The 24,042-nt window shown below is 46.3% G+C and overlaps 2 protein-coding genes across 9 annotated transcripts in view; one reads left to right on the forward strand and one right to left on the reverse strand.

The window, feature by feature from the left end:
- RNF170 (ring finger protein 170) overlaps positions 1-2,036 on the reverse strand; it is a 58,275-nt gene extending 56,239 nt beyond the window's left edge. For all 3 annotated transcript variants that reach the window (XM_048851639.2, XM_048851634.2, XM_048851636.2), the window contains exon 1: positions 1,922-2,036. The gene's annotated coding sequence lies outside the window, so the exon portion shown is untranslated. The remainder of the gene's footprint in view (positions 1-1,921) is intronic.
- A 13-nt stretch (positions 2,037-2,049) lies between these two features.
- HOOK3 (hook microtubule tethering protein 3) overlaps positions 2,050-24,042 on the forward strand; it is a 142,980-nt gene continuing 120,987 nt past the window's right edge. For 5 of the 6 annotated variants that reach the window (XR_007356890.2, XM_048851605.2, XM_048851604.2 and 2 more), the window contains exon 1: positions 2,050-2,222. Coding sequence is in view for 4 of the 6 variants with exons in the window: in XM_048851605.2 (XP_048707562.1) it covers positions 2,166-2,222 (57 nt within the window). In the remaining 2 variants the exon portion in view is untranslated. The remainder of the gene's footprint in view (positions 2,223-24,042) is intronic. The other variant, XM_048851608.2, reaches the window with a different exon arrangement.

Here is a 24,042-nt window from a genome sequence, read left to right on the forward strand (position 1 = left end):
TTTCAAACCAACCACTTATGTGGAACACTGTGTTTAGATCCAAATTTCATTCATAAACAGGCAAGAAGGCAGGACAATACATTGTACGTTGGGGAGAGAAATGAACAGAATAGGTGGCAGAGTGGCCAAGTAAATATAGTGGTGATAGAAACCAGGCTCACACCCGGACCTGGGGACCCAAAGCAGGAGGAGGAGTATCCGGGCTCACATCGGGATGCAGTGGCCTACAAGGGCCATAGAGGTAGGAGCGTGTGTGTTTCGTGGGGGAGGAGCAGCGAAGGCTCGCCAGGGATGAGGCGCCCAAGGGGAGTGTTGGCAGGGAGGGGGTGGGACTCGCCCTAGGGCCAGGCGCCTGAGGGTGGTGTACTTGGTGGGGGAGGAGTGGTGGGGCTCGCCCTGAGACCAGGTGCCCAAGAGGGGATGTGTATTTGGTGGAGGGAGGAGTGGCCATGCTTGCCCCAGGACCAGGAGGGTATAGGTGTCATGAGGTAGGGGTGGTCCAGCTCACCCTGGAGCCAGGCGCCGGGGGGGGGGGGTGTTTGGTGGGGGGGCTCGCTCCAGGGCCAGGTGCCTGAGTGTGTGTGTGTGGGGGGCGTGTTTGGAGGGGGGGCTCGCAACAGGGCTAGGCGCCCAAGGGGGGGGTGTTCGGTGGGGGAGGGGTGGGGGTCTCGCTCCAGGGCCGGGCGCCCGAGGGGGGATGTGTTCGGTGGGGGAGGGGTGGCGGGGCTCGCTCCAGGGCCGGGCGCCCGAGGGGGGATGTGTTCGGTGGGGGAGGGGTGGCGGGGCTCGCCGTGGGGCCGGGCGCCCGAGGGGGGATGTGTTCGGTGGGGGAGGGGTGGCGGGGCTCGCTCCAGGGCCGGGCGCCCGAGGGGGGATGTGTTCGGTGGGGGAGGGGTGGGGGGGCTCGCCGTGGGGCCGGGCGCCCGAGGGGGGATGTGTTCGGTGGGGGAGGGGTGGGGGGGCTCGCTCCAGGGCCGGGCGCCCGAGGGGGGTGTGTTCGGTGGGGGAGGGGTGGCGGGGCTCGCTCCAGGGCCGGGCGCCCGAGGGGGGATGTGTTCGGTGGGGGAGGGGTGGCGGGGCTCGCCGTGGGGCCGGGCGCCCGAGGGGGGATGTGTTCGGTGGGGGAGGGGTGGCGGGGCTCGCTCCAGGGCCGGGCGCCCGAGGGGGGATGTGTTCGGTGGGGGAGGGGTGGGGGGGCTCGCCGTGGGGCCGGGCGCCCGAGGGGGGATGTGTTCGGTGGGGGAGGGGTGGGGGGGCTCGCTCCAGGGCCGGGCGCCCGAGGGGGGTGTGTTCGGTGGGGGAGGGGTGGCGGGGCTCGCTCCAGGGCCGGGCGCCCGAGGGGGGTGTGTTTGGTGGGGGAGGGGTGGCGGGGCTCGCTCCAGGGCCGGGCGCCCGAGGGGGGTGTTCGGTGGGGGAGGGGTGGCGGGGCTCGCCGTGGGGCCGGGCGCCCGAGGGGGGATGTGTTCGGTGGGGGAGGGGTGGGGGGGCTCGCCGTGGGGCCGGGCGCCCGAGGGGGGGTGTGTTCGGTGGGGGCGGGGTGGCGGGGCTCGCCGTGGGGCCGGGCGCCCGAGGGGGGATGTGTTCGGTGGGGGAGGGGTGGCGGGGCTCGCTCCAGGGCCGGGCGCCCGAGGGGGGTGTGTTCGGTGGGGGCGGGGTGGCGGGGCTCGCCGTGGTGCCGGGCGCCCGAGGGGGGTGTGTTCGGTGGGGGAGGGGTGGCGGGGCTCGCCGTGGGGCCGGGCGCCCGAGGGGGGGGGGGGTGTTCGGTGGGGGAGGGGTGGCGGGGCTCGCTCCAGGGCCGGGCGCCCGAGGGTGGGGGGTGTTCGGTGCGTGAGGAGTAGCCGGCTCGCCAGGCGCCCGAGAAGGCGGGTCCAGCCAGGCTCGCCCCGGGGCAGGGTCCGGCCAGGCGGGCAGGGGTCGGTACCTCTCTCCGCTTCTGGCTCAGCCGAGGCCTCCCCGTGGCCAGACTCCAGCCCCCGCCCGCCCTGTGCGCGTGAGGCGCGCCTGGCGCATGCGCGGCGGCGGCGGGAGCGGGCGGGTCCCGGCGGCGGCGGCGGCGGCCCGGTGACGTGTCTGCGCCACAGCCCGGCCCAGGGAAGCGGCGGCGCCAGCGACTCGGCCCCGGCAGCGGTGTCTGGCGGCCGTGCCCTGCCGAGCCCGCCCGCATCATGTTCAACGTGGAGAGCCTGGAGCGCGCCGAGCTCGGGGAGAGTCTCCTCACCTGGGTGAGTGACTGGCGAGCCCGGCCCGGCCAGCCCCGAGCGCCCGCGGCCTGCGGCTCCGCCCTCACCGGCACGGCCCGGGGGTCAGCGCCCGTGTCCGGGCTCCCCCCCGTGGGGTGTCAGCGTCCGTGTGTCCCCCCCCCTCCGTGTCTGCCCCCGCCCCGTTCGCTCCTGGGGCGTCAGCGTCCGAGTGTCTCCTCCCCCCGCGGGGTGTCAGCCTCCCTGCCTTGGCCTCCCCTTCACGTTTCCTCCATCCCTGTTGGGTGTCAGCGTCCGGGCTCCGATTCCCCCTGATGCTCCCTGGTGGGGTGTCAGTGCCTGGATCTCCTCCCCAGATTCCCACCAGGCCCAGTGGGGTGTAGAGCCAGAGCCTCCCCTCCTGATCCCCCCCCCCACCGGGGTGTCAGTGTCTGGGCCTCCTTCCCTTCCCCCCAACCACTGCTCTCAGTGGGGTGTCAGTGCCCGGGCTTCCTCTCCAGATTCCCCCACCCCCAGTGCAGTGTTAGTTCCCAGGCCTCCCCTGAGTTGTCTGGCCTGGGGCCTCAGTGTCTTCCTTAGGTCTTCCCTCCCAGTTGTCCCCACAAGGTGTTTCTGAGCCAATATTTCCCTTCAGAGATGTCTCTCTCTGCGCCATGGCCTCCCTTGCCTCTTAATTCACCCCCTTCCCAATACCCGCCTCTGACCTCTTCGCACCCCCAGCTCCCATGACTGTCCAAGCAGAAGTGTCTCCTCTCCAGTTGGTCACACCCCACCATGATGTGTCTCTATGTGCCTGCTCTCCCCCCCCACCCGATGGGGCATCACGTTGGTGCCAGGACCTCACACCCTCCAATATAACACCAACGCTCGCCACCCCCATCTTTCTGTCTGTGCTAAGAAATCCGGTCCTATCAACATATGGAAATGGACTAAACAACCTTAACTCTGTCTTGTATTGACACCATGAGGAAAAACAAAGAATACCCCACAGTATAATTAAAAATCACTTTAGTTTAATCTGGCACCGCACATACTAAAAAGGTCAAGTGAAGGTTGTTCCAGTGTTTTAATTGTGCATTTCTGTGTTTGGATTTCTCAATTTCCTAGGTTTGTAATGCCTGTTTTTGATGTAGCTGTGATATTCCTGTAATGTGTGTTTTACCCTTAGTTACTCGTACATGCTCTCTATCTTAACTGCAATTAAACATTTTATCTGAAAATATCATTGTTTTTTAAAAAAAATAAAGATGTCATGTCTGAACACTAAATAAGAAACTCAAACGCACATGTTACCATGTGATATCTCCAGTGAGTTGATGTGTAATATCAACCTTAAAATTACTTTTTTATTTTAACTTCTGTGACCTGATTCATCAGTATGTTCTGATTCTGGTGTTGCTCTGGAGCCTCATAAAGCATCTAGCACTAATTTAAGATGAGTTTACAGGTGTTTTGCATCACCAGAACAGCACAAAGCAACAGGAGTGCAGTGGTGAATCTGACCTTTAATTTGCAGGTGACTTACTGGTTTAGTTATCTGGAATTATAGACTAATTGTTTGATTTGTATTTTGTCATTTTAATTCTTTACATGTATATAGGCAAAACTACAAGGTAAACTTCCAGCACATGAAACTGTCATAGCTGAAAAGGAAGATATTATTCACTTTTTTAAAATGTTGGTTGTGAAACTCTGGAGTCAAACTGGGCAGCAAGGGTATTTAAAATAGGTGAGAGGGGATTACTGGGCATGTGGGGAATGGAAGAAAAGAGTTCTCCCAGGAAGTCAAAGTGGATAAGCAGGGATATATAGGGAGCAGAGGGATTTAGTGGCATGGTTGTAGGTAGTGGGGGGAGGCCAGGGGCTGTGATATGGGACAGTTAAGTGAAGTGTTGTTCTGTTTTGGGGAGACCAGGGGTATACACTTGGCAGGAATCTGGATTGGAGAGACCAGGCAGTCTTTCTTCATTGACCTTTTCACATCTCTGCTAATGCACATAGCCACTTTTTCTCCCTTTGGCTCTCCACAATGCTGTTTTCTGTGGTTGGGGGCACCTGAGGGAGTGCAGGGATTCAGCAGGAGCTAGTTGGAGTTGAGAGGAAGCAGGTGTGTGTATGAGCTTGGGGAAAGAAAGGTTATGTGTGGCGGTTAAGAAGACCGGTGCTATGAAAAAGGGAGGGCTTGAGATGGGGTGGTGGATGGACACCAGTCTCTGAGCATCTCCGTACTTTAAGGGCTCCCTGTTCTCCTACTTCAGCTGCCCTGGCAGTGCTGCCATGGTGCATGGTGGAGCTAAAGCAGCAGTGCCGCAGCAGCATTTCAAGCACTGATGCCTACTAGCTTGTGGCCATTGAACCTTAAAGAGCCAGGGTGATTGATTATAGGTTCGGTTGCCTGATACAGTGGTTGCCCCAGCTAAGAGCGACCTGAGCTGTTGACCATGGCCCTGTCTATAGTCATAACAATTAGATACAGTAATACTCAGTTTATGTACAACCTATTTTCTTAAAATGCAGTCTGTACACGAGAGTCTGTGTTCTGTTTTTAAGAGAATTTGGACCAAAAAAGTCTGACAGTGCTAAATTTCTGAAAGTATACATACTAAAATTAATTTTAATTCATACATACAAAGTTTCCTAGGATTTAAAAAGGAATAGTAAATCAAAGAAATTTCATAACTAGATAACAGTAAAATTCACAAAACTCGCACTTAGTAAGTTCTTTCATGACTCAGGACTTCTCCATACAGGCTTTCGAATGTCCCATGGAAAGATGGTCTGCATGCACTTTCAGTGATAAACTATTTCACTCAACTTACATATGCATGTCTAGTACCAGTAGCACAGTGGGATACTTTGTTTAAAAAACAAACCAACCATTGTTTGTGGGGAATGAGGACTAGTGAATATGGGTGAAGTATGTTTTTAAACTATTGTCCCTTGACAAAAATCAAAGTAGATTTTGCCATCACCACCACAGAAAGGCATATGTATCAACTAGAACTGTTCCTGCTACGTATCAAGTTTGTATCCCTTCTCACTGAGGCACTAGACATATTCAGTAGAAGGTGGCAAACTTTCGTTACCTTTCAAATACTTATTTTCAGTCTTTTCACACAGATGAATCATTTTGCTCAGTTTTGTTTGTTTTAAATCACCCTGGGGCAAAGAAATGAGCTGGAAAATTTGAGTCTGAAAGGTGAAAGTTGGAAAAAGTTACAAGCAACTAAAAATCTTTCAGAATGGAAATCTTTGAGAACTGTTAATTCTCCACCAAGACATTTGGCATATATGAGAGTCATGTGCCTAGCCACATGGCCATAGGACTGTTTTTGAGCAACAGTCTGCAGTCATAGTCCTTGATCCTACAACTCCAGCCATGCAGGTGGACCTTTAACCCCCATTGTATGAGGGGGCCATGTTGAGGGAGAACACAGTATTGCGCAAGCCAAACTTTTCATGGACCAAGTGTATAAATATCCCTGCTGGAGCAGTCACACAACCAAGAAAGGGGGGAAAAAATTGGTTTTGTTAGCAGAACTATTTGCAAATAGCGGTTAAATAGCATGGTAGTTAGAACATTTTGTTTATATTTGTAATTCTTAGTTGGATGTGCAGTTTTCTCTGCTGTTTATCAGTTTTAATATTTTTGTATCAAGGGGGTTTTGAAACTGACTCAGGGTTCAGAGTATCTCATCTACATTGTGGCCCCAACTGGTTTTAAAATGTTTTGTTGAGCTGGGTTAAAAAACAGAATTTTGTGTAAGGGTCTTGCAAAACAAGACCATTGTTGATCCCCTGGTGAAACAATTTTTTAGAAGTCTTTGTCAGTTGCTGTCATTGCCTGACTTTTTTCCAAAGCCCCATAGCTATTCTTGGGAGGTGAAGTTGCTCATCCTCTTTGTCAAAAGAGCTATTAGCTACTACTTAGAGAATACTAAGGTGTTTTTATGCTAGAGAAGTTGAGTGTTCTAAGAATTTGTTTTACCTCCTACAGTGCTTGTGAAACACTTCACATTCATACACAAGTGCTTCAACCGGTTTTCTGATGTTCTGAGAAGCAGTTGGAGAAGACTTGTATTTCAGCAAATTTGAGAACCTGTTCAAACTAAACTGATAAGTCTGCTAATGTGGATGCAGGCAACCTGAAACTGCTCCTCCCACTGCTAACTCACAGTGTCTCTATTCTCTTTCATAGTGAGATGTCCCTTGGGCCTTGTACTTTCCACAACTGAAACCCCTGTTTCTGTGGTATCTTTAAAGTTATTTCCCTGTAATTCTGCTGCTTAGAAAATTCCTGTGGGGTTCCCTATCACAGCCTCACCTGCCATCAGACTTCAGGGGTCTGTTCTAAGCTGGGGTCTTGTTCTCAAAGTCTTGTTTATCTCCATTTGAGAGCATTGTTAAATGTTCTCATTGAGAGTTGTGTATTATACCCCTTCCCCCACTGTGTATCTGTCTTGTATATTTAGATTGAGGCAAGAGTCATGTGTGTTTATACAGCACCTAGCACAATGGGACCCTGTTCTTGGTTGGCCTGTAGGTACTACCATAATAAATATAATCAGTAATATTAAATTTTGACTCAGTACCTAGGGGTGCTCTCAACCACATAAGTTGCGATGTCAGTGTAACATATGTCCAGAGTGTCCTTATATGAAATTTGTAAGGCTGCTATATATTCAATGCACAACTTCATAAATCACCATTTTCTTGACCTGGTATCAAGAACAGATGCTGGTTTTGGGAAGGCAGTGCTGCAGTCACTGTTTAAGCAGCAGGAGTCCTCAGAAAGGTCAGTGCTAGTTAGTCTTCTGTGGAGTCTGTGTGGAGATTGTCACGACAGAGATGTACTTTAGCCTCTTTCCTTCCCTCTGCTGTGTAGCTCAGATACAAATAGTGTTTCTGTGGGTAGAGAGGACCTCAAGGAATGGTAAGAGGAGTTGGGTGTTTATAACCTCAGAGGTAGCATTACACATTTCTGATATATATACATTCTGTAAGCATTTCTACAGATCCAAGATCTCTGTACTCCCTCTATTTTGAGGGTGTCTCTGGCCCTTTTTCTAGTCTCAATTGCTAGTATTCAGTTTGGCTCTTCTTCTTTCGTGGATGGTGTAGTTCCCCCAATGCAGATGCCCTCTGTCTTCCACATGGTGCCCATTCCTCACAAGAGAGGTATGTTAGTGTTTCTTTATGGATCTAGACCGTGTACCTGGGTTTCTTCATTCAGCCTCAGTTCCAGGGCTGTCCAGGTCAGTCTTGGGGCCGTATGGGATGAGCTTGGAGGTTCATCTGCGCAGCTTCTAGAGATAAGGACTTTAGTTCCTCCATGTTGTTCACTTGGGTTCCACTAGAAGCTAGATCTTCAGGATTGCTCAGGCGTCTTCGTGTAATTTTTTTGTAGGATCCCTTTCCGAAGGGGGTCAAAGCTGCTAGAGCTTCCTGGTGAAGCTGCTTTTCCCTCCCAAGCACCTCAAGAATGCCTTGTTTTTTATATAGCACTACTTGATCAGTATGTGTCTTCCCCTCCCCACCCCCATTTAACTTAGATTGGTAAGGACCTCTTTCAACATTCTGGGCACCAGAGGACTGTAATGGTATGTCTACAGTACAGCTGGGACTGAGCCTTCCATCCTGGATAGACCATCACATTACTGGTGTAGACATTGTGGCACAGGCAGCAGCATGGTCTGTCTGTCTGAGTACGGACCCAGGGGGTTGGGTAGTCTTGTTCTCGGACAGCTAGTCCATGTCACAACATCCACCCTGCTATTTTTAGCCTGCTAGCTCTGGCAAAGCTACTGCATGTCTGTCTACCCAGGCTGGAAGGCATGCTCTCAGCTGCAGTACAGACATACCAGAAGAGGCCATCTGAGAAGCCGGGTTCTTTATACTCACTCTTCTGCCCCTCCTAATAGGGCTAAGTTGCAACTGCCACCATCCATATTATCTCCCATTTTGGAACTTCAGTTATTGCTGGCCAGCATCCACCATGACTTGCCAGTAGGTGATGTGAATCAGTCCTTTGACCACAAAGTTACAGTGTTTTCTGTTTCTCCTGATAATCTGCATCTCTCACCTCCTGATGACAACAACTTTTGGGGAGTTGCTGGTTTGGCTGAGTGACTCTTTAGAGCTGGGTACAACAGCAGCCAAGAAAAGACTTATCTTTTGATAAATTGTAGTTTAAGGGAAAAGGAAAAGTGACCTTGACTGTCGATTAAGGTTTGTTGAACACTGGTCAAGGTATTTGGTGGATTCCAGCATCTGTGCCTGCTGTCACTAAAGAGGCAGATAGTGTGAACCAGGCCCCAAACAGGTATTCTTATACATGTATCCTGGTTCTGTAGTGCAGAGATGGGTAACTTTAAGGTAATAGAGGGCCACAAAATCCCTTAAAATCCTTTGCCGAGCCAAATGTTTTCTTTTAGAGGATACATATGGCATAACTCAGAAATGCTTGCTACACTGCAGCATGTTAGCATACAGTTAAGGTGTATTAACAATGTAAAACTGAAGTGGTCCTAATTATAAAAGTCCCCTATAGCATGACTTTATATAATAATAGGAAAAGAAACAATAAAACCTTACAACAGTTTAAACACATTTTTCACTAACCTTTTAGTCTCTGTGCAGATGTGCTGGGGTTTAGTAAATAAAAATAACAAAAAACCAAACACATCTTTCTTAACATTTTTTTTCTGCTGCTTGTCATTGTTACAGTATCTGGTCCGTCAGTGTGAAACTTAAGAGTGAACCTTTGTGCACACTGAGGGGCATATGTGTATCAATTTTAGTGCATCCAACCTGCATAAGATGGAAGAGTGTTTCATTTTTCAATTGGTTCCTTTCCTTGGATTTCAGTCTGGAGAAGTCACTTTCACAAATGGGTTCTCCAAAACAGAGAGCACAATTTCAACACCTACTTTCTCAGATTTGGGAAATGGGACTCAGTAAGCAGTTTCCAAAACTGAGTGTCCCTTTTATTCTTCTCTACAACAAAGAAAGGTTCTGCAGTTTGCACAGTTCTAGTTGCAGTTCAGAAGGCTGGTCACTGACAACAGCTGCAAGTGGATCATTAAAAAGCATCAGATGAGGTTGAAAACTTTCAAAATGCTTTAAATGTTTGTTGAAATTGAGCAGCAGCATTTCACTGTGAGTATAGTTCCTGCTAAACTCTGATTCGCACTCTTGTAGTTCTGATGTATGTGCATCACAGGTTGTAAAGTGGGCAAATTCAAATGTAACAGGTGAGTGTTAATAACTGTGAGCTTACTTCAGAACCCATCCATTTGAGCAACGAGGTCTGATGCAGTCTAGTCCATGCCTTGCAGGTGCAGATTCAAACAATTCAAGTTATGTCTCTCAAAAATGCTGTATAGCACAGAGAAACTGAATCTTCAAGTTTTTCCTGAAACTCCGTAGTATCAGAACTCAGTGTCTTTCAGGAAGGTGACACTCTCAGTGTTTTTCATTGGAAAGAATCTTACGAGGCATTTTCCATGACTTATCCATCACACTTCTCTGTATAGCTGCAAATTGTCCTACTGTGCATCCACTTCATCAAGAAAAGCTACTAATTTGTGTTGGCTGAGTGATCTGTTTGTACCTTGTATCATGTTTGTAAGTTTCATGACCACATTTATGATGTGATTAAAATTCAACGATTTTCCACACAACGACTCTTGATGAATAATGCAGGGCAGTGTTGGGCAGTGTGCCAGTAAACCTGGAAACCCAGCCCTTGAGCCATGCATAGCAGGTGCTCCCATCTGTTACAACAACCTGCAACTTTTTAAAATCTCCAAAACCTGGAACAGCTTCCTGAAGCACACCAAAAATATCTGGACCCTTTGTTGTTCTGTGTAATGAAGCTAATTTCATAAGTTATTCATGACATGCATGTCCGATGAAGTGAGCTGTAGCTCACGAAAGCTTATGCTCAAATAAATTTGTTAGTCTCTAAGGTGCCACAAGTCCTCCTGTTCTTTTCATGTTAACATTACTATCAATTGTCCCTACATATATCATAGCTGACTTACATTTGACACAGCTGTACTGTCGCCTAATGCCAAGAAGAAAAAATCAGGCATGGTGGTTTGTTCACCTTCCCTTCCACGTGTTCATGGATATGTGAAACTCTTCACAAAACTGTACATAGAGATACTGTTTTGAATCTTTTTTTTTGCCATTTTGTCATCACCAAACGCCTTTACCATTTGCACTGCACATTTTCACTCTTTCCCTCTTCCTCAGTGTCTTTCTAGCCCATGCCATCTCAAGAGTGACAAGGTAGGATGCAGTAAGACCCAAAGTTTGTACTGGGGTAACTCTAGCAAAACAACTCTTCTGCCTTAAAACTTTGCCTTTTAGATAAGTCACAGTGGCTTATCCCTGCATGTATTTCATTATTTGCTTTGTGATTGGTGCTGTGGTGATTTTTCAAGTTATTCATTTGTCATTGTCATGACTTGCAAACATATGAGGCATTGGTGATTACCTCCATTTTAAGTACAAAGATAGTCACACTCCCACTGTGCATGGGAGACTTAGTGTTCTCTGTCTTTCTTTTACTTGTGATAAACTACGAAGGCAGAAGAATCAACCACTGGTTTGTCAGTGAGCCGTTTCCTACCTCACTCATAGCACAGCAGACATAGTTCTGATGTTTCAGGGTATTGAGTTTCCTTCTGTTCAGCATACATGCAACTCAAAGAAGTGCACAACTACTCTCTCTAGCCATCAGTCTTCCATATTGAAACAAGCACTTTATACTCACGGTATGTTTATCACAGCATGTCCCGTCCCCCCCCTCCCCCACCAAAAAAAAAAGGTTGAGAAATAAGAAATGTCATTGCAGAATAAATCACCTCTTAACTGTTGTGACCCAAATAAAATGACCTGGTGGTCCAGATGCAACTGTTGGGCTGCCAGTGACCCATCCCTGCTCTAGGAGTCTTTGAGTGGGAAATCTAAGAGCCCATTGTTCTGGCCTACCCAACCAAAATACCTGAAAGATTGATTTCCTGGATAGTGATGTACTTGGATAAATTAGGAACCCATGTCACCAATTGCATGGTTACTGTTGCCTCGCAAATTCCAAGTTTGGTATCAGATACTTCCTTTGCTTGACCATCTTTTCAAGGAGCAAAGTAAAATGGTAAAAGATACTGACATTGGGGTCTGCACTGTTTCTAGACATGTCATTTTTGCTTCTTATGATGCATCATATATTGGTGAGAACTGTGGCAAGTGGCATCACTCTTGGCCAGTAGGTATTCTTGGCTTAAGTCATCCAGCCTCTTTGCTAAGGGCTCAAGACAAGGTAGAAGTTCTTCCCTTTGAGGATTGTTCAGTAGCAAAACCAGCAATGTGCTGGAGAAGATGAGATTAGCTCTGCTGCTTGATCATTCAGGCTGACCCAACCTAGTCTAAAAGAAGTGGGATTTCTTCTCCTATCCTCTAGGTTCCAGAGGCAATGCATGTGCATGTCAGCAACAAAAGAAATAAGATAAGATGTAAAATGCAGAGATCATAGTGAAAACTAGAACATTCATTTCTGGCACTCTTCGAGCCTCAGATTTTATGGGTTGCCTGACAGCCTATCCAAGACTCTGTTTGTTACCCTGCACTTCTGCCCTTCCCTTTGGCAGTTATTTGGCTCATTTCTTTGTTGTGGAATTATTCTAAATTATTGGGTGATGGAGGTAATCCCACTTTGTATATGTGATCTAATTTTGCTCTGTGTTGCTTACCAATCCTGCTTCCTCATTTCTTTTCAGGGATCTCTAGGCCAATGTACTGTTTAGAGCAGAAGTGGATTTCTTATTGAGAATATGGGAGCCTGAAGAGAAATGTCAAAGCAGTACAGAGGGAAAGACTTTTCTGTGAGGTAGTTCCTGCAACTCAGAAGGGGAGAGGCAGTTCTTGATTTAGTCCTAAAGGGAGCACAGACTCCGGTCCAAGAGGTGAATATAGTTGAACTGTTTGGTGATAGCAACCATAATATAATCAAACTTAGCATCCTTGGTGCGGGGGGGAAATACCAAAGAAGTCCACCACAGTAGCATTTAACTTCAGAAAGGTGACTACACAAAAATGAGGAAGTTAGTTAAACGAAAATTAAAAGTTACAGTCACAAAAGTGAAGTGCCTGCAAGCCGCATGGAAACTTCTTAAAAACACCATAATAGAGATTAAATGTATATCTCAAATTTAAAAACATAGAGGATGAAAAATGTGCCACAATGGCTAAATAACAAAGTAAAATAAGCCATTGGAGGCAAAAAGGCTGCCTTTAAAAATTGGAAGTTAAATCCTGCTGAGGAAAATAGAAAGGAGCATAAACTCTGGCATGTCAAGTGTAACAGTTTAATTAGGCAGGCCAAAAAAGAATTTGAAGAGCAACTAGCAAAAGACCCCAAAACTAACAGCCATTTTTTTGGTAAAGTGCGTCAGAAGCAGGAAGCCTGCCAAACAATCTTTGGGGCCACTGGACGATTGAGGTGCTAAAGGAGCACTCAGAGAAGATAAGGGTATTACGGAGAAGCTAAATGCATTGGTCTTCATTGTTGTGGATGTGACGGAGATTCCCACATCTGAGCCATTTTTAGGTGATAAATCTGAGGAACTGTCCCAGACTGAGGTGTCAGTAGAGGAGGTTTTGGAACAAATTGATAAATTAAACAGACCAGATGGTTTTTTCTCCAAGAGTTCTGAATGAACTAAAATATGAAATTTTAGAACTACTAAGTGTCCTATGTAACTATCCTTCAGTGATCTGGTACAGAAGCTGATTTAAATGATGGGTTAATGTGATACCAATTTTTTAAAAAGCCTCCAGAGGCAATCCTAGCAGTTACAGGCTAATAAGCCTAACTTTGGTATCTGGCAAATTGGTTGAAACTATAGTAAAGAACAGAATTATCAGATATATAGATGATGATTTATTAGGGAAGAGTTAACACCATTTTTGTAAACGGAAAGTATGCCCCCCATATCTATTCGATTTTTTTGAAGAGGTTAACAAACATGTGAACAACGGTGATCTTGTGGATATAGTGTACTTGGACTTTCAGAAAGCCTTTGACAAGGTCCCTAACCAAGGACTCTTAAGCAAAGTAAGCTGTCATGGGATAAGAGGGAAGGTAGCATCATAGATCAGTAACTGGTTAAAAGACAGGAAACAAAGGGTAGGAACAAACGGTCAGTTTTCACAGTGGGGAGAGGTAAATAACAGGGTCCCCCTGGGATCTATACTGAGACCAGTGCTGTTCAAAATATTTATAAATGATCTGGAAAAAGGGATAAACAGTGAGGATACAAAACTATTCAAGATATTTAAGTCCAAAGTAGACTGCCAAGAGTTACAGACGGATCTCACAAAAACTGAATGACTGGGCAACAAAATGGCAGATGAAATTCAAAGTTGATTAATGCAAAGTAATGCACATTGGAAAACATAATTCCAATTATACAGACAAAATGATGGGATCTATATTAGCTGTTATAACTCAAGAAAGAGTTATTGTGAATGATCCTCTGAAAACATCTGCTGAATGTGCAGCAGCAGTTAAAAAAGCTAACAATGTTAGGAACCGTTAGGAAAGAGATAGATAGTAAGACAGTAAATATCGTAATGCCAATATATAAATCCATGGTACACCCACACCTTGAATACTGTGTGCAGTTCTGGTTGCCCCATCTCAAAAAAGATATATTCAAATTGGAAAAGTTACAGAGAAGGGCAATAAAAATGATGAAGGGGATGGAACAGCTTCCTTCTGAGGAGAGATTAAAAAGACTGGGACTGTTCATCTTGGAGAAGAGATGACTAAGGGGGGATATGTTGGAGGTCTATAAAATCATGAATGGTGTGGAGAAAATGAATAAACGTTGTTTACTTCTTCACATAACACACAAACCTGGGGTCACCTAATGAAATTAATAGGCAGCATGTTTAAAACAAACAAAAGGAAGTACCTCCTCACACAGTGCACAGTTCACCCGTGGAACTCGTTGCTGGGGATGTTGTGAAATCCAAAAGTATAACTTGATTAAAAAAAACAGTTAAAGTTCATGGAGGATAGGTCCATCCATGGCTTTTAGCCAAGATGGGCCACGGTTGGGTGTCCCTAGCCTGTGACTGCCAAAAGCTGGGAGCGGACAATGGGATGGATCTCTTAATGATTGCCATTTCTGTTCATTCTCCCTGAAGCATCTGGCACTGGCTCCTGTTGGAAGACAGGATATTGGGCTACGTGGACCATTGGTCTGACCCAGTATAGCCATTCTTATATTCCCATTTAAAAATACAAAAAATTGCCTTCATTTCATCATGGACTTGAGAAAGTTAAACAGTTACATTAGAGTTCAAATTTTACATGCTGATTTTACCTAGTATCCCTGTCCTTCTGTTATTCCTACCTGTATCCCTGTAAGACTGGTTTGGGGCTCTCAACATAGAAGATACATATTTTCATGTAGCTTTCAGACTGACCTGAAAGTAATTATGCTTTTATATAGAAACAGTCGTGACCAATATAGCGTTCTTGGATCTGGCATCTCTAGAGAGTGTTCATTAAATGTCTGGTTAGATGAGGGGTTCTCAAACTTCATTGCACTGCAACCCCCTTCTGACAACAAAAATTACTACGTGACCCCAGGAGCAGGGACCGAAATCTGAGCCTTCCTGAGCCCCACATGGGGGGCCAAAGCCTGAGCCCCACCACCCCAGGTGGAGGGGGTCAAAGCCGAAGCTCAAGGGCATCAATCCTGGCTCTGTTGACGCTATTATGCACAGTTTGAGAACCTCTGGGTTAGATAATAGCATACTTCAGGCATCAGGGTGTACATGTGTGTCTATACTAGGAAAATTGGCTTGATATTCATGGTGACTGGAAGATGTGGAAAAGTAGATTCCATATATCAGATGGAGTTTTCAGTCTTTTGTCTCTTCTCCATGGCTGCATGTGCCCGACAAGACAGCAAAGTTCTACTTTAATAAGCAGGAAGGTGCTTGTCTCTGTGACTAGTGTCTGGCTCATCAAATTTACATGGTGTACCTCCAGCTGGTTGGCAAAGAAAATGTGTTGGCAGCAGAGTAGATTTGTAAATCATGATTTAAATCACTAGTCAGGAAGACTCAGTTTAATCATGGTTTTCTACATAAAAGTGCATTCTTGTTGGTTGTTATAACCTTAATACATATTCCTCACAACTCAGATAGATGTAGGTTTCCTTTTTAGAAGGTACACCCTATACAATTTTAAACAGTGATATATTTTGAAAACTTTTCAGATTAGTTTTACAGCTCTATCAGAAAATGAATGATTGTTTGGTTATTTCATTTACCAAAGGTAATTGAAGCAGATATTTATGAAGTCATTGGGAGGTGAACTGTCTCCAATTCAACAGGTTAATCATTAATATTTGGAGGATTTTCTTGCCATGCTGTATTAGGAGGAGAACATCACCATACAGACATTTAAATGGTTTTATTTAACTAAAACAACAATGTTAAGTATTCTGGATTTTTTTCTTCAACAGCAAACATATAATATTTTAACAAAAGAGCTTCTGCCATTTATCTCCAGACTTCTTCTCCTTGTCCAGATCTATTCTGCCCCCAACAATCTTCTATTCATTTAACTTTTTGAAACTTTGCACTTTTAGAGAGAGGTAAGGGATTGACTCTGTGTACACAAATTTGCAGAGGGACAGTAGAGTTGAGGTTTGTTGTTTCTCATCTCTCTATAGTATTTATTTATTTTAAAACATTTTTGCTGTTAACAAGCATTTTACCTCTGGAGACATAAATCCACAGGTTGAGAACTGCAAAACTAAGCATCTCTGATGGTATCTTCTGAACTGAGACCCATTGGGTAGATAAAGATTAACCTAAATAATCTATACAGGAGCCTGTGGAACCCCATAAGATTGAGTCCCTAATCCATGGACTATTGGAACTCATTTACAAAACTTTTCTTAAACATTACATGAATATATTGTCTCATGCTATTGAATTAGAATTTATAATCCCTATTCCATGATGAGATACATTATAGCTCAAAGATATCTTAATTAAAACTATCTTTAGGTTTTTTCCTCAAAAAGCATTTTATCACAAAAATCCAATTTTAAATGTAAAAAAATCAATTTTTTTATTTAAAAAAAAATCACTGATTTTTATCCACCTGGTTGGCAGATAAGAAAAATCATAGAAGCAAAGACCAGAGGAAGTGGTCTCTGAAACAGTTGATGGTAGAGCTGTTGTTCAGGAGGTGGAGTTATCCTTTCTTAGATTTTTGTGTCACAACTAGCAATAGAAACGGTCCACAGGTTTTATTTCAGGACAGGAATGGACAGAAACTCAATAAGAGGTTTTCTTGTTGGATTGGAGCAGAGACTATGCTTTCCCACTGATTCCATTGCTTCTACTGATGCTCAGGAAAATAAGACCAGTGCAGGGTCAAGGATCATCCTTATCGCTCCAGCTTGGGTCAGGCAGTACTGTTACATGGATATCTCAAGAACACATTTCTTTCTGCATCCACTTTTCTCAATTGTTTGATTCATGGGACTTTGATTACTTCTGGTGAAGCACGAAGCAGTATTTTGCTGCAATGCAAGAAGCTGTTCACCCTGTAATGTCACTTCCTGAAATGGAAATGGACAAAGGTTTCAGTATGGGCATCTAACAACCTGACCCCATACCCTTGCACCCATGTCGTCAATTTTGGACTATTTATTATACTTGAAGTTTCTCATCCTGTCCTTGTGATTGATCAAAATACTTCTGTCTGCTATTTTTGAATACTAGCTTCTAGATGAAACTGAAAAGCCATTTTACAGTCATGGGGTTCTTTGAAGGATTGGTTGTTGTCCTTACGCTGGGCAGACAACTTCACTGATGTGACATCTCAACTTAGTGCTGACAAATTCACCTTCTGAACCTTTTGAAAAGTGCTCTTTATTCCACCTATCACAAAGGCAGCATTTTCATCACAGTTACATCTGCAAGACAGGAATGAGTGAGTTGCAGTCTTCAATGATTGATCCAACCTTTACTGCGTTCCCTAACAACAAAGCTGTCATGCAAGCTCATCCATTTTTTTTTCTTTAAAATAAAGTTTGAGTTCTACCTGAACACAGGCATTAGTCTTCTAGGGGTTTTTTTAACCAAACCCTAGGTTCTGTGTCCTAGAAGTTAAGTGCTTAGAGTTTTGTCCTGTGTAGAGAGAGGACAAAGGTATTTTGGAAATTGCCTAGATTTTTTTGCAGTCTTAGTGGATCAGTATATGGGGAATGCTGAGTGACTGTCAAAATAGATTAGATTTTGCACTTGCATGTGTGCTTTATCTACCATGTAAGCACTTGAATTCTTGGGGCCCACACTCCGGGGTTACTCAGTTTTCCAATGGGTTCTCTGTTGTGATGGAAACATTACAATCTCCAGGGCTGCCTAGCTGGGGTTCTCTTCAAAGGTTTACTGAGCACTGTTTTCTTGGTTTATCATCTAGATCTGATATTTGCTTTGGAGAACTGTTCTGTAATCCTTGTTTAATTAAAATGTCTCAGCTCACCTTTGTTGGGGTTGTCCTGTTAACTGGACTTCCATAACTGAGAGTATGCAGAAGCAGACTGCCTTGTAGAAGGAGAGAGATTACCTAGTAGTAACGGTACTTCTTCTGGAATGTTTCCTCCGTATTTTCACATAGCCTGATCATCTCTTCTTGCCCAGAGTTGTCACTTTAAGGATCTTAAGGTTCAGCAGAAGAAACTCAGGTGGTTCACCGAAAACCTCTGATCTGAACATTTGGTGCCATGAGAAGGCACTTATGTGGTCCTAATAGGCACTTCTTTTCTAGAAGGAACCTGAAGCTCGCTGGCACTTGGAGAAGGGGGTTGATGTGTGGCTGCATGTGAATATGCACAGGCAACACTCCAGAAGAATTGAAAGTTTATGAAAAGTGTTAAATAGAGAGTGGTCAAAAGACAAAAAGAAGTAGGCAAGGGCAAATAATAGGCAAAAGTTTAGAATTGGAATATTAGAACAAGCATTGGACATTTATAAGCTAATTATTAAAAAGGAGAAAAGTTGAACTAATAAAATGCATGCCTCTCATCCTTGATCATTCTGCTTGCATGTTGTATAGCTTTTCCTCAGCCTTCGGTTTTCTGTCTCTTTAAGGGCCTTGTCTGCACGAGAGAAATTTACTATTCTAAAGGTATGTCTACACTACGAAATTAGGTCGATTTTATAGAAGTCGATTTTTAGAAATCGATTTTATACAGTCTATTGTGTATGTCCCCACTAAGCGCATTAAGTCGGTGGAGTGCATCCTCAGTACCGTGGTTAGCATTGACTTACGGAGCAGTGCACTGGGGTTAGCTATCGCACAGTTCCCGCAGTCTCCGCTGCCCATTGGAATTCTGGGTTAACCTCCCAATGCCTGATGGGGCAAAAATATTGTCGAGGGTGGTTTTGGGTATATGTCGTCAGTCACTCCTCCCTACTTCCCTCTCTCCATGAAAGCAACAGCAGACAATCATTTTGCGCCTTTTTTCCTGGGTTACCCGTGCTGATGCCATACCACGGCAAGCATGGAGCCCGCTCAGTTCACTGCCACTGTTGTGAGCATTGTAAACACCTTGCGCATTATCCTGGAGTATGTGCAGTAGCAGGCTAAGAGACGCCAGCATGAGGACGATTGTGATGAGGACATGGACACAGACGTTCCTGAAAGCACGGGCTGTGGCAGTTGGGATCTTATGGCAGCAGTGGGGCTGGTTGATACAATAGAACGCTGATTCTGGGCCCGGTAAACAAGCACAGACTGGTGGGACCGCATAGTGTTGTGGGTATGGGATGATTCACAGTGGCTGCAAAACTTTCGCATGCTTAAGGCCAGTTTCCTTGAACTTTGTGAGTTGCTTTCTCCCGCCCTGAAACACAGGAATACCAAGATGAGAGCTGCCGTGATAGTTGAGAAGAGGGTGGCGATAGCCCTGTGGAAGCTTGCAATGCCTGATTGCTACCGGTCAGTTGGGAATCAGTTTGGAGTGGGCAAGTCTACTGTGGGGACTGCTGTGATGCAAGTAGCCAATGCAATCACTGATGTTCTGTTATCAAGGGTAGTGACTCTGGGAAATGTGCAGGTCATACTGGATGGCTTTACTGCAATGGGGTTCCCTAACTGTGGTGGGGCAATAGAGGGAACACATATCCCTATCTCGGCACTGGACCACCGTGCCAACCAGTACCTAAACCACAAGGGGTACTTCTCAATGGTGCTGCAAGCACCGGTGGATCACAAGGGATGTTTCACTGACATCAGTGTGGGATTGCTGGGAAAGGTGCATGACGCTCACATCTTTAGGAGCTCTGGGCTGTTCGAGCAGTTGCAAGAAGGGATTTACTTCCCAGACCAGAAAATTACTGTTGGGGATGTTGAAATGCCAATAGTTATCCTTGGGGACCCAGCCTACCCCTTGCTCCCATGGCTCATGAAGCCGTACACAGGCAGCCTGGACAGTAGTCAGGAGCAGTTCAGCTATAGGCTGAGCAAGTGCAGAATGGTGGTAGAATGTGCCTTTGGACGTTTAAAAGCTCTCTGGCGCTGTTTGCTGACTAGGTTAGACCTCAGCGCAACCAGCATTCCCATTGTTATTGCTGCTTGCTGTGTGCTCCATAATATCTGTGAGAGTAAGGGGGAGACGTTTATGGTGGTGTGGGAGGTTAAGGGAAATTGCCTGATGGCCAATTTTGAGCAGCAGATACCAGGGCTATCAGAAGAGCACAGGTAGGCGTGCTTGCGCATCAGAGAGGCTTTGAAAACCAATTTCATGACTGGCCAGGCTATGGTGTGACAGTTGTGTGTGTTTCTCCTTGCTGCAAACCCATCCCCTTTGTTGATTTTAATTCCCTGAAGCCAACCACCCTCCCCCCTTCAATCGCAGCTGGCAAAGGAAATAAAGTAACTATTGTTTTGAAACCATGCATTCTTTCTTTATTAATTAAAAAATAAAATGAGATAACTGACAAGGTAGCCTGGGTGGGGTGGGGGAGGAGGGAAGGACAAGGCCACATTGCTTATTGTAGCCACACTACAAATCAAAACTGTTTGAATGACAGGCTTCTGTTGCTTGGGCCATCCTCTGGAGTGGAGTGGCTGGGTGCCTGGAGCGCCCCCCCCCCCCGGGCTTTCTTGGGCATCTGGGTGAGGAGGATATGAAACTTGGGGAGGAGGGCAGGCGGTTATACAGTGGATGCAGCAGGGGTCTGTGCTCTTGGTTGGCTTTCCTGCAGCTGCAACAGACGCTTCATCATGTCCATTTGCTCCCCCATTAGCCTCAGCATCGTCTCCTGCCTCTGCTCTTCATGCTCACTTAATGCTTTCCTGGCCTCTGCCACTGAATGCCTCCATGCATTAAGCTGTGTCCTATCAGTGCAGGAGGACTGCATGAGCTTGGAAAACATGTAATCGCGAGTGTTTTTTTTTTTTTTTCTCACCTTCTAATCTGCGATAACCTCAGGGATGGAGATGATGGGGGAGCCTAGAAACATTTGCACCTGGTGGGAGATAAAAAGGGAGAGTAAAATTTAAGATGATACATTTCTGAGAACAAAAGGGGGACTCTTTCGCAGTGAATCAAGCAATTCACAGCAGACAGCCCGTGTGCTTTAGGTACAAGGTTGCATTTTGGCTTTTATGTCGAGCGCCTGCCAGTATGGTGACACATCACAAACGGCTGGGCAACAGAATTCGGTTTCTAGGCAGCCCTGGTAAGTCTTTTGGTACGCGGGGTTGGCTTCTTTTGCCTTCATAACATGTGAATGGTTTCAGACTGCAGCACCATCCTTTTCCATAGCAAACAATGCCAGTTGGGTTTCACATTTAAAAGGAGGGGCTGCGGTTTCTGGGTGGATGTGCAGCACACACCTCGCCCCACCCCACTGCTGGCTGTTCTCTGGGATGATCCGTTCACCCCTCCCCTCGCCATGTGGGTATTGTCCGGGATGATCCCTTTTAGCCAACTGCAAACAACCCAGCACGAACAGGGTCCTTTTACTGTTCCCTTACAAAAATTCGCCTATGTCAACCAGCTGACCATGAATGATATCACTCTCCTGTGGCTAACACAGAAAGATATAGTTGGAATGTTGCTTGTATGCGACCAAAACCCAGGACCATTCGCTGCCATGCATTGTGCTGCAATGATTCCAGACTACTTGCTACTGGCTTGGCGTGGTAAAGTGTCCTACCATGGAGGACGAAATAAGGCAGCCCTCCCCAGAAACCTTCTGCAAAGGCTTTGAGTACCTCCAGGAGAGCTTAATGGAGATATCCCTGGAGGATTCCCACTCTATCCCCAGACATGTTAACAGACTTTTCCAGTAGCTGTACTGGCCGCGACTGCATCCCAATTCTTCAGGGCAAATCAAACATTAAACACCATTGCTTTTAAACCCTATACTGTAGTTACAAATGTGCACTCACCAGAGGTGCCTTCTCCGGCTTCAGGGTCAGGGATCCCGACTTGGGAGGGTATTGGCTCCACGGTGTTGGAAAGGTCCTAGGTGACGGGGAGAACGGATTCACTGCTTGCCTGCTGCGCATTCTCCTCCTCCTCTCCCTGTTCCTCTTCCCTGTTGCGTGAGAGTCCCCACTTGTAGGTGTCCTCGGACAGTGGTGGGGTAGTGGTAGGGTCCCCCCCTAGAATGCCATGCAGCTGATCATAGAAGTGGCATGTATGGGGCTCTGACCCGGAGTGACCGTTTGCCTCCTTTGTCTTTTGGTAGGCTTGCCTGAGCTCCTTAACTTTCACACAGCAGTGCTGTGTGTCCCTGTTGTAGACTCTGTCCATCATGCCCTGTGCGATTTTGGCATATATATTAGCATTTCTCCTTTTTGATCGGAGTTCGGCCTGCACAGATTCTTCTCCCCATACAGATCCAATGTCTCCCTTTCAGTCCATGCTGGAGCTCGTTTGCGATTCTGGGGGGATTGCATAGTCACCTGTGCTGCTGAGCTCGCCACGCTGACCAAACAGGAAATGAAATTCAAAATTTCCCGGGGCTTTTGCCGTGTACCTGGCTAGTGCATCGGAGTTGAAAGTGCTGTCCAGAACGGTCACTTTTGCCTCCGGGAGCTATCCCAGAGTGCTCCAGTAATGTCAGTTTGCGTCTGCACTACCCCAAATTCGACCCAGCAAGGTTGATTTTAGTGCTACTCCCCTCACCAGGGAAGAGTACGGAAGTCGATTTTAAGAGCCCTTTAGGTTGATGGAACAGGGTTGGTTGTGTAGATGCTTTCATTTTAAAATCGACCTAACGCGGCTAAATTTGACCTAACCCTGTAGTGTAGACCAGGGCTAAGAAACATTTGTGGTCTCCCAGCACACTTGTCAAGCATCTTGCATACACATTCTCTATACAGTTTAATGTATTCCAAATATCATTTGGATTGGACTTGTGTTCTGCAGGTCTACATATTGGTTCAAGCTGCAGCAATTTAGAGGCAGTATGGAGCCAGTGTAGTAGTAAACTAATTCATATTGTCCTCCCACTCAAGTCCCACAGTGCTCCAGTCAGTACTGAGGCCATTTGTCTGGTCATAGAATCATAGAATATCAGGGTTGGAAGGGACCCCAGAAGGTCATCTAGTCCAACCCCCTGCTCGAAGCAGGACCAATTCCCAGTTAAATCATCCCAGCCAGGGCTTTGTCAAGCCTGACCTTAAAAACCTCTAAGGAAGGAGATTCTTACCACCTCCCTAGGTAACGCATTCCAGTGTTTCACCACCCTCTTACTGAAAAAGTTTTTCCTAATATCCAATCTAAACCTCCCCCACTGCAACTTGAGACCATTACTCCTTGTCCTGTCATCTTCTACCACTGAGAATAGTCTAGAACCATCCTCTCTGGAACCACCTCTCAGGTAGTTGAAAGCAGCTATCAAATCCCCCCTCATTCTTCTCTTCTGCAGACTAAACAATCCCAGTTCCCTCAGCCTCTCCTCAGAAGTCATGTGTTCCAGACCCCTAATCATTTTTGTTGCCCTTCGCTGGACTCTCTCCAATTTATCCACATCCTTCTTTTAGTGTGGGGCCCAAAACTGGACACAGTACTCCAGATGAGGCCTCACCAATGTCGAATAGAGGGGAATGATCACGTCCCTCGATCTGCTCGCTATGCCCCTACTTATACATCCCAAAATGCCATTGGCCTTCTTGGCAACAAGGGCACACTGTTGACTCATATCCAGCTTCTTGTCCACTGTCACCCCTAGGTCCTTTTCCGCAGAACTGCTGCCTAGCCATTCGGTCCCTAGTCTGTAGCGGTACATTGGATTCGTCCGTCCTAAGTGCAGGACCCTGCACTTATCCTTGTTGAACGTCATCAGATTTCTTTTGGCCCAATCCTCCAATTTGTCTAGGTCCTTCTGTATCCTATCCCTGCCCTCCAGCGTATCTACCACTCCTCCCAGTTTAGTATCATCCGCAAATTTGCTGAGAGTGCAATCCACACCATCCTCCAGATCATTAATGAAGATATTGAACAAAACCGGCCCCAGGACCGACCCTTGGGGCACTCCACTTGATACCGGCTGCCAACTAGACATGGAGCCATTGATCACTACCCGTTGAGCCCGACAATCTAGCCAGCATTCTACCCACCTTATAGTGCATTCATCCAGCCCATACTTCCTTAACTTGCTGACAAGAATACTGTGGGAGACCGTGTCAAAAGCTTTGCTAAAGTCAAGAAACAATACATCCACTGCTTTCCCTTCATCCACAGAACCAGTAATCTCATCATAAAAGGCGATTAGATTAGTC

This window comes from Caretta caretta, chromosome 5 (assembly GCF_965140235.1).
Source record: "Caretta caretta isolate rCarCar2 chromosome 5, rCarCar1.hap1, whole genome shotgun sequence".
In the NCBI taxonomy this organism is placed as follows: Eukaryota; Metazoa; Chordata; order Testudines; family Cheloniidae; genus Caretta; species Caretta caretta.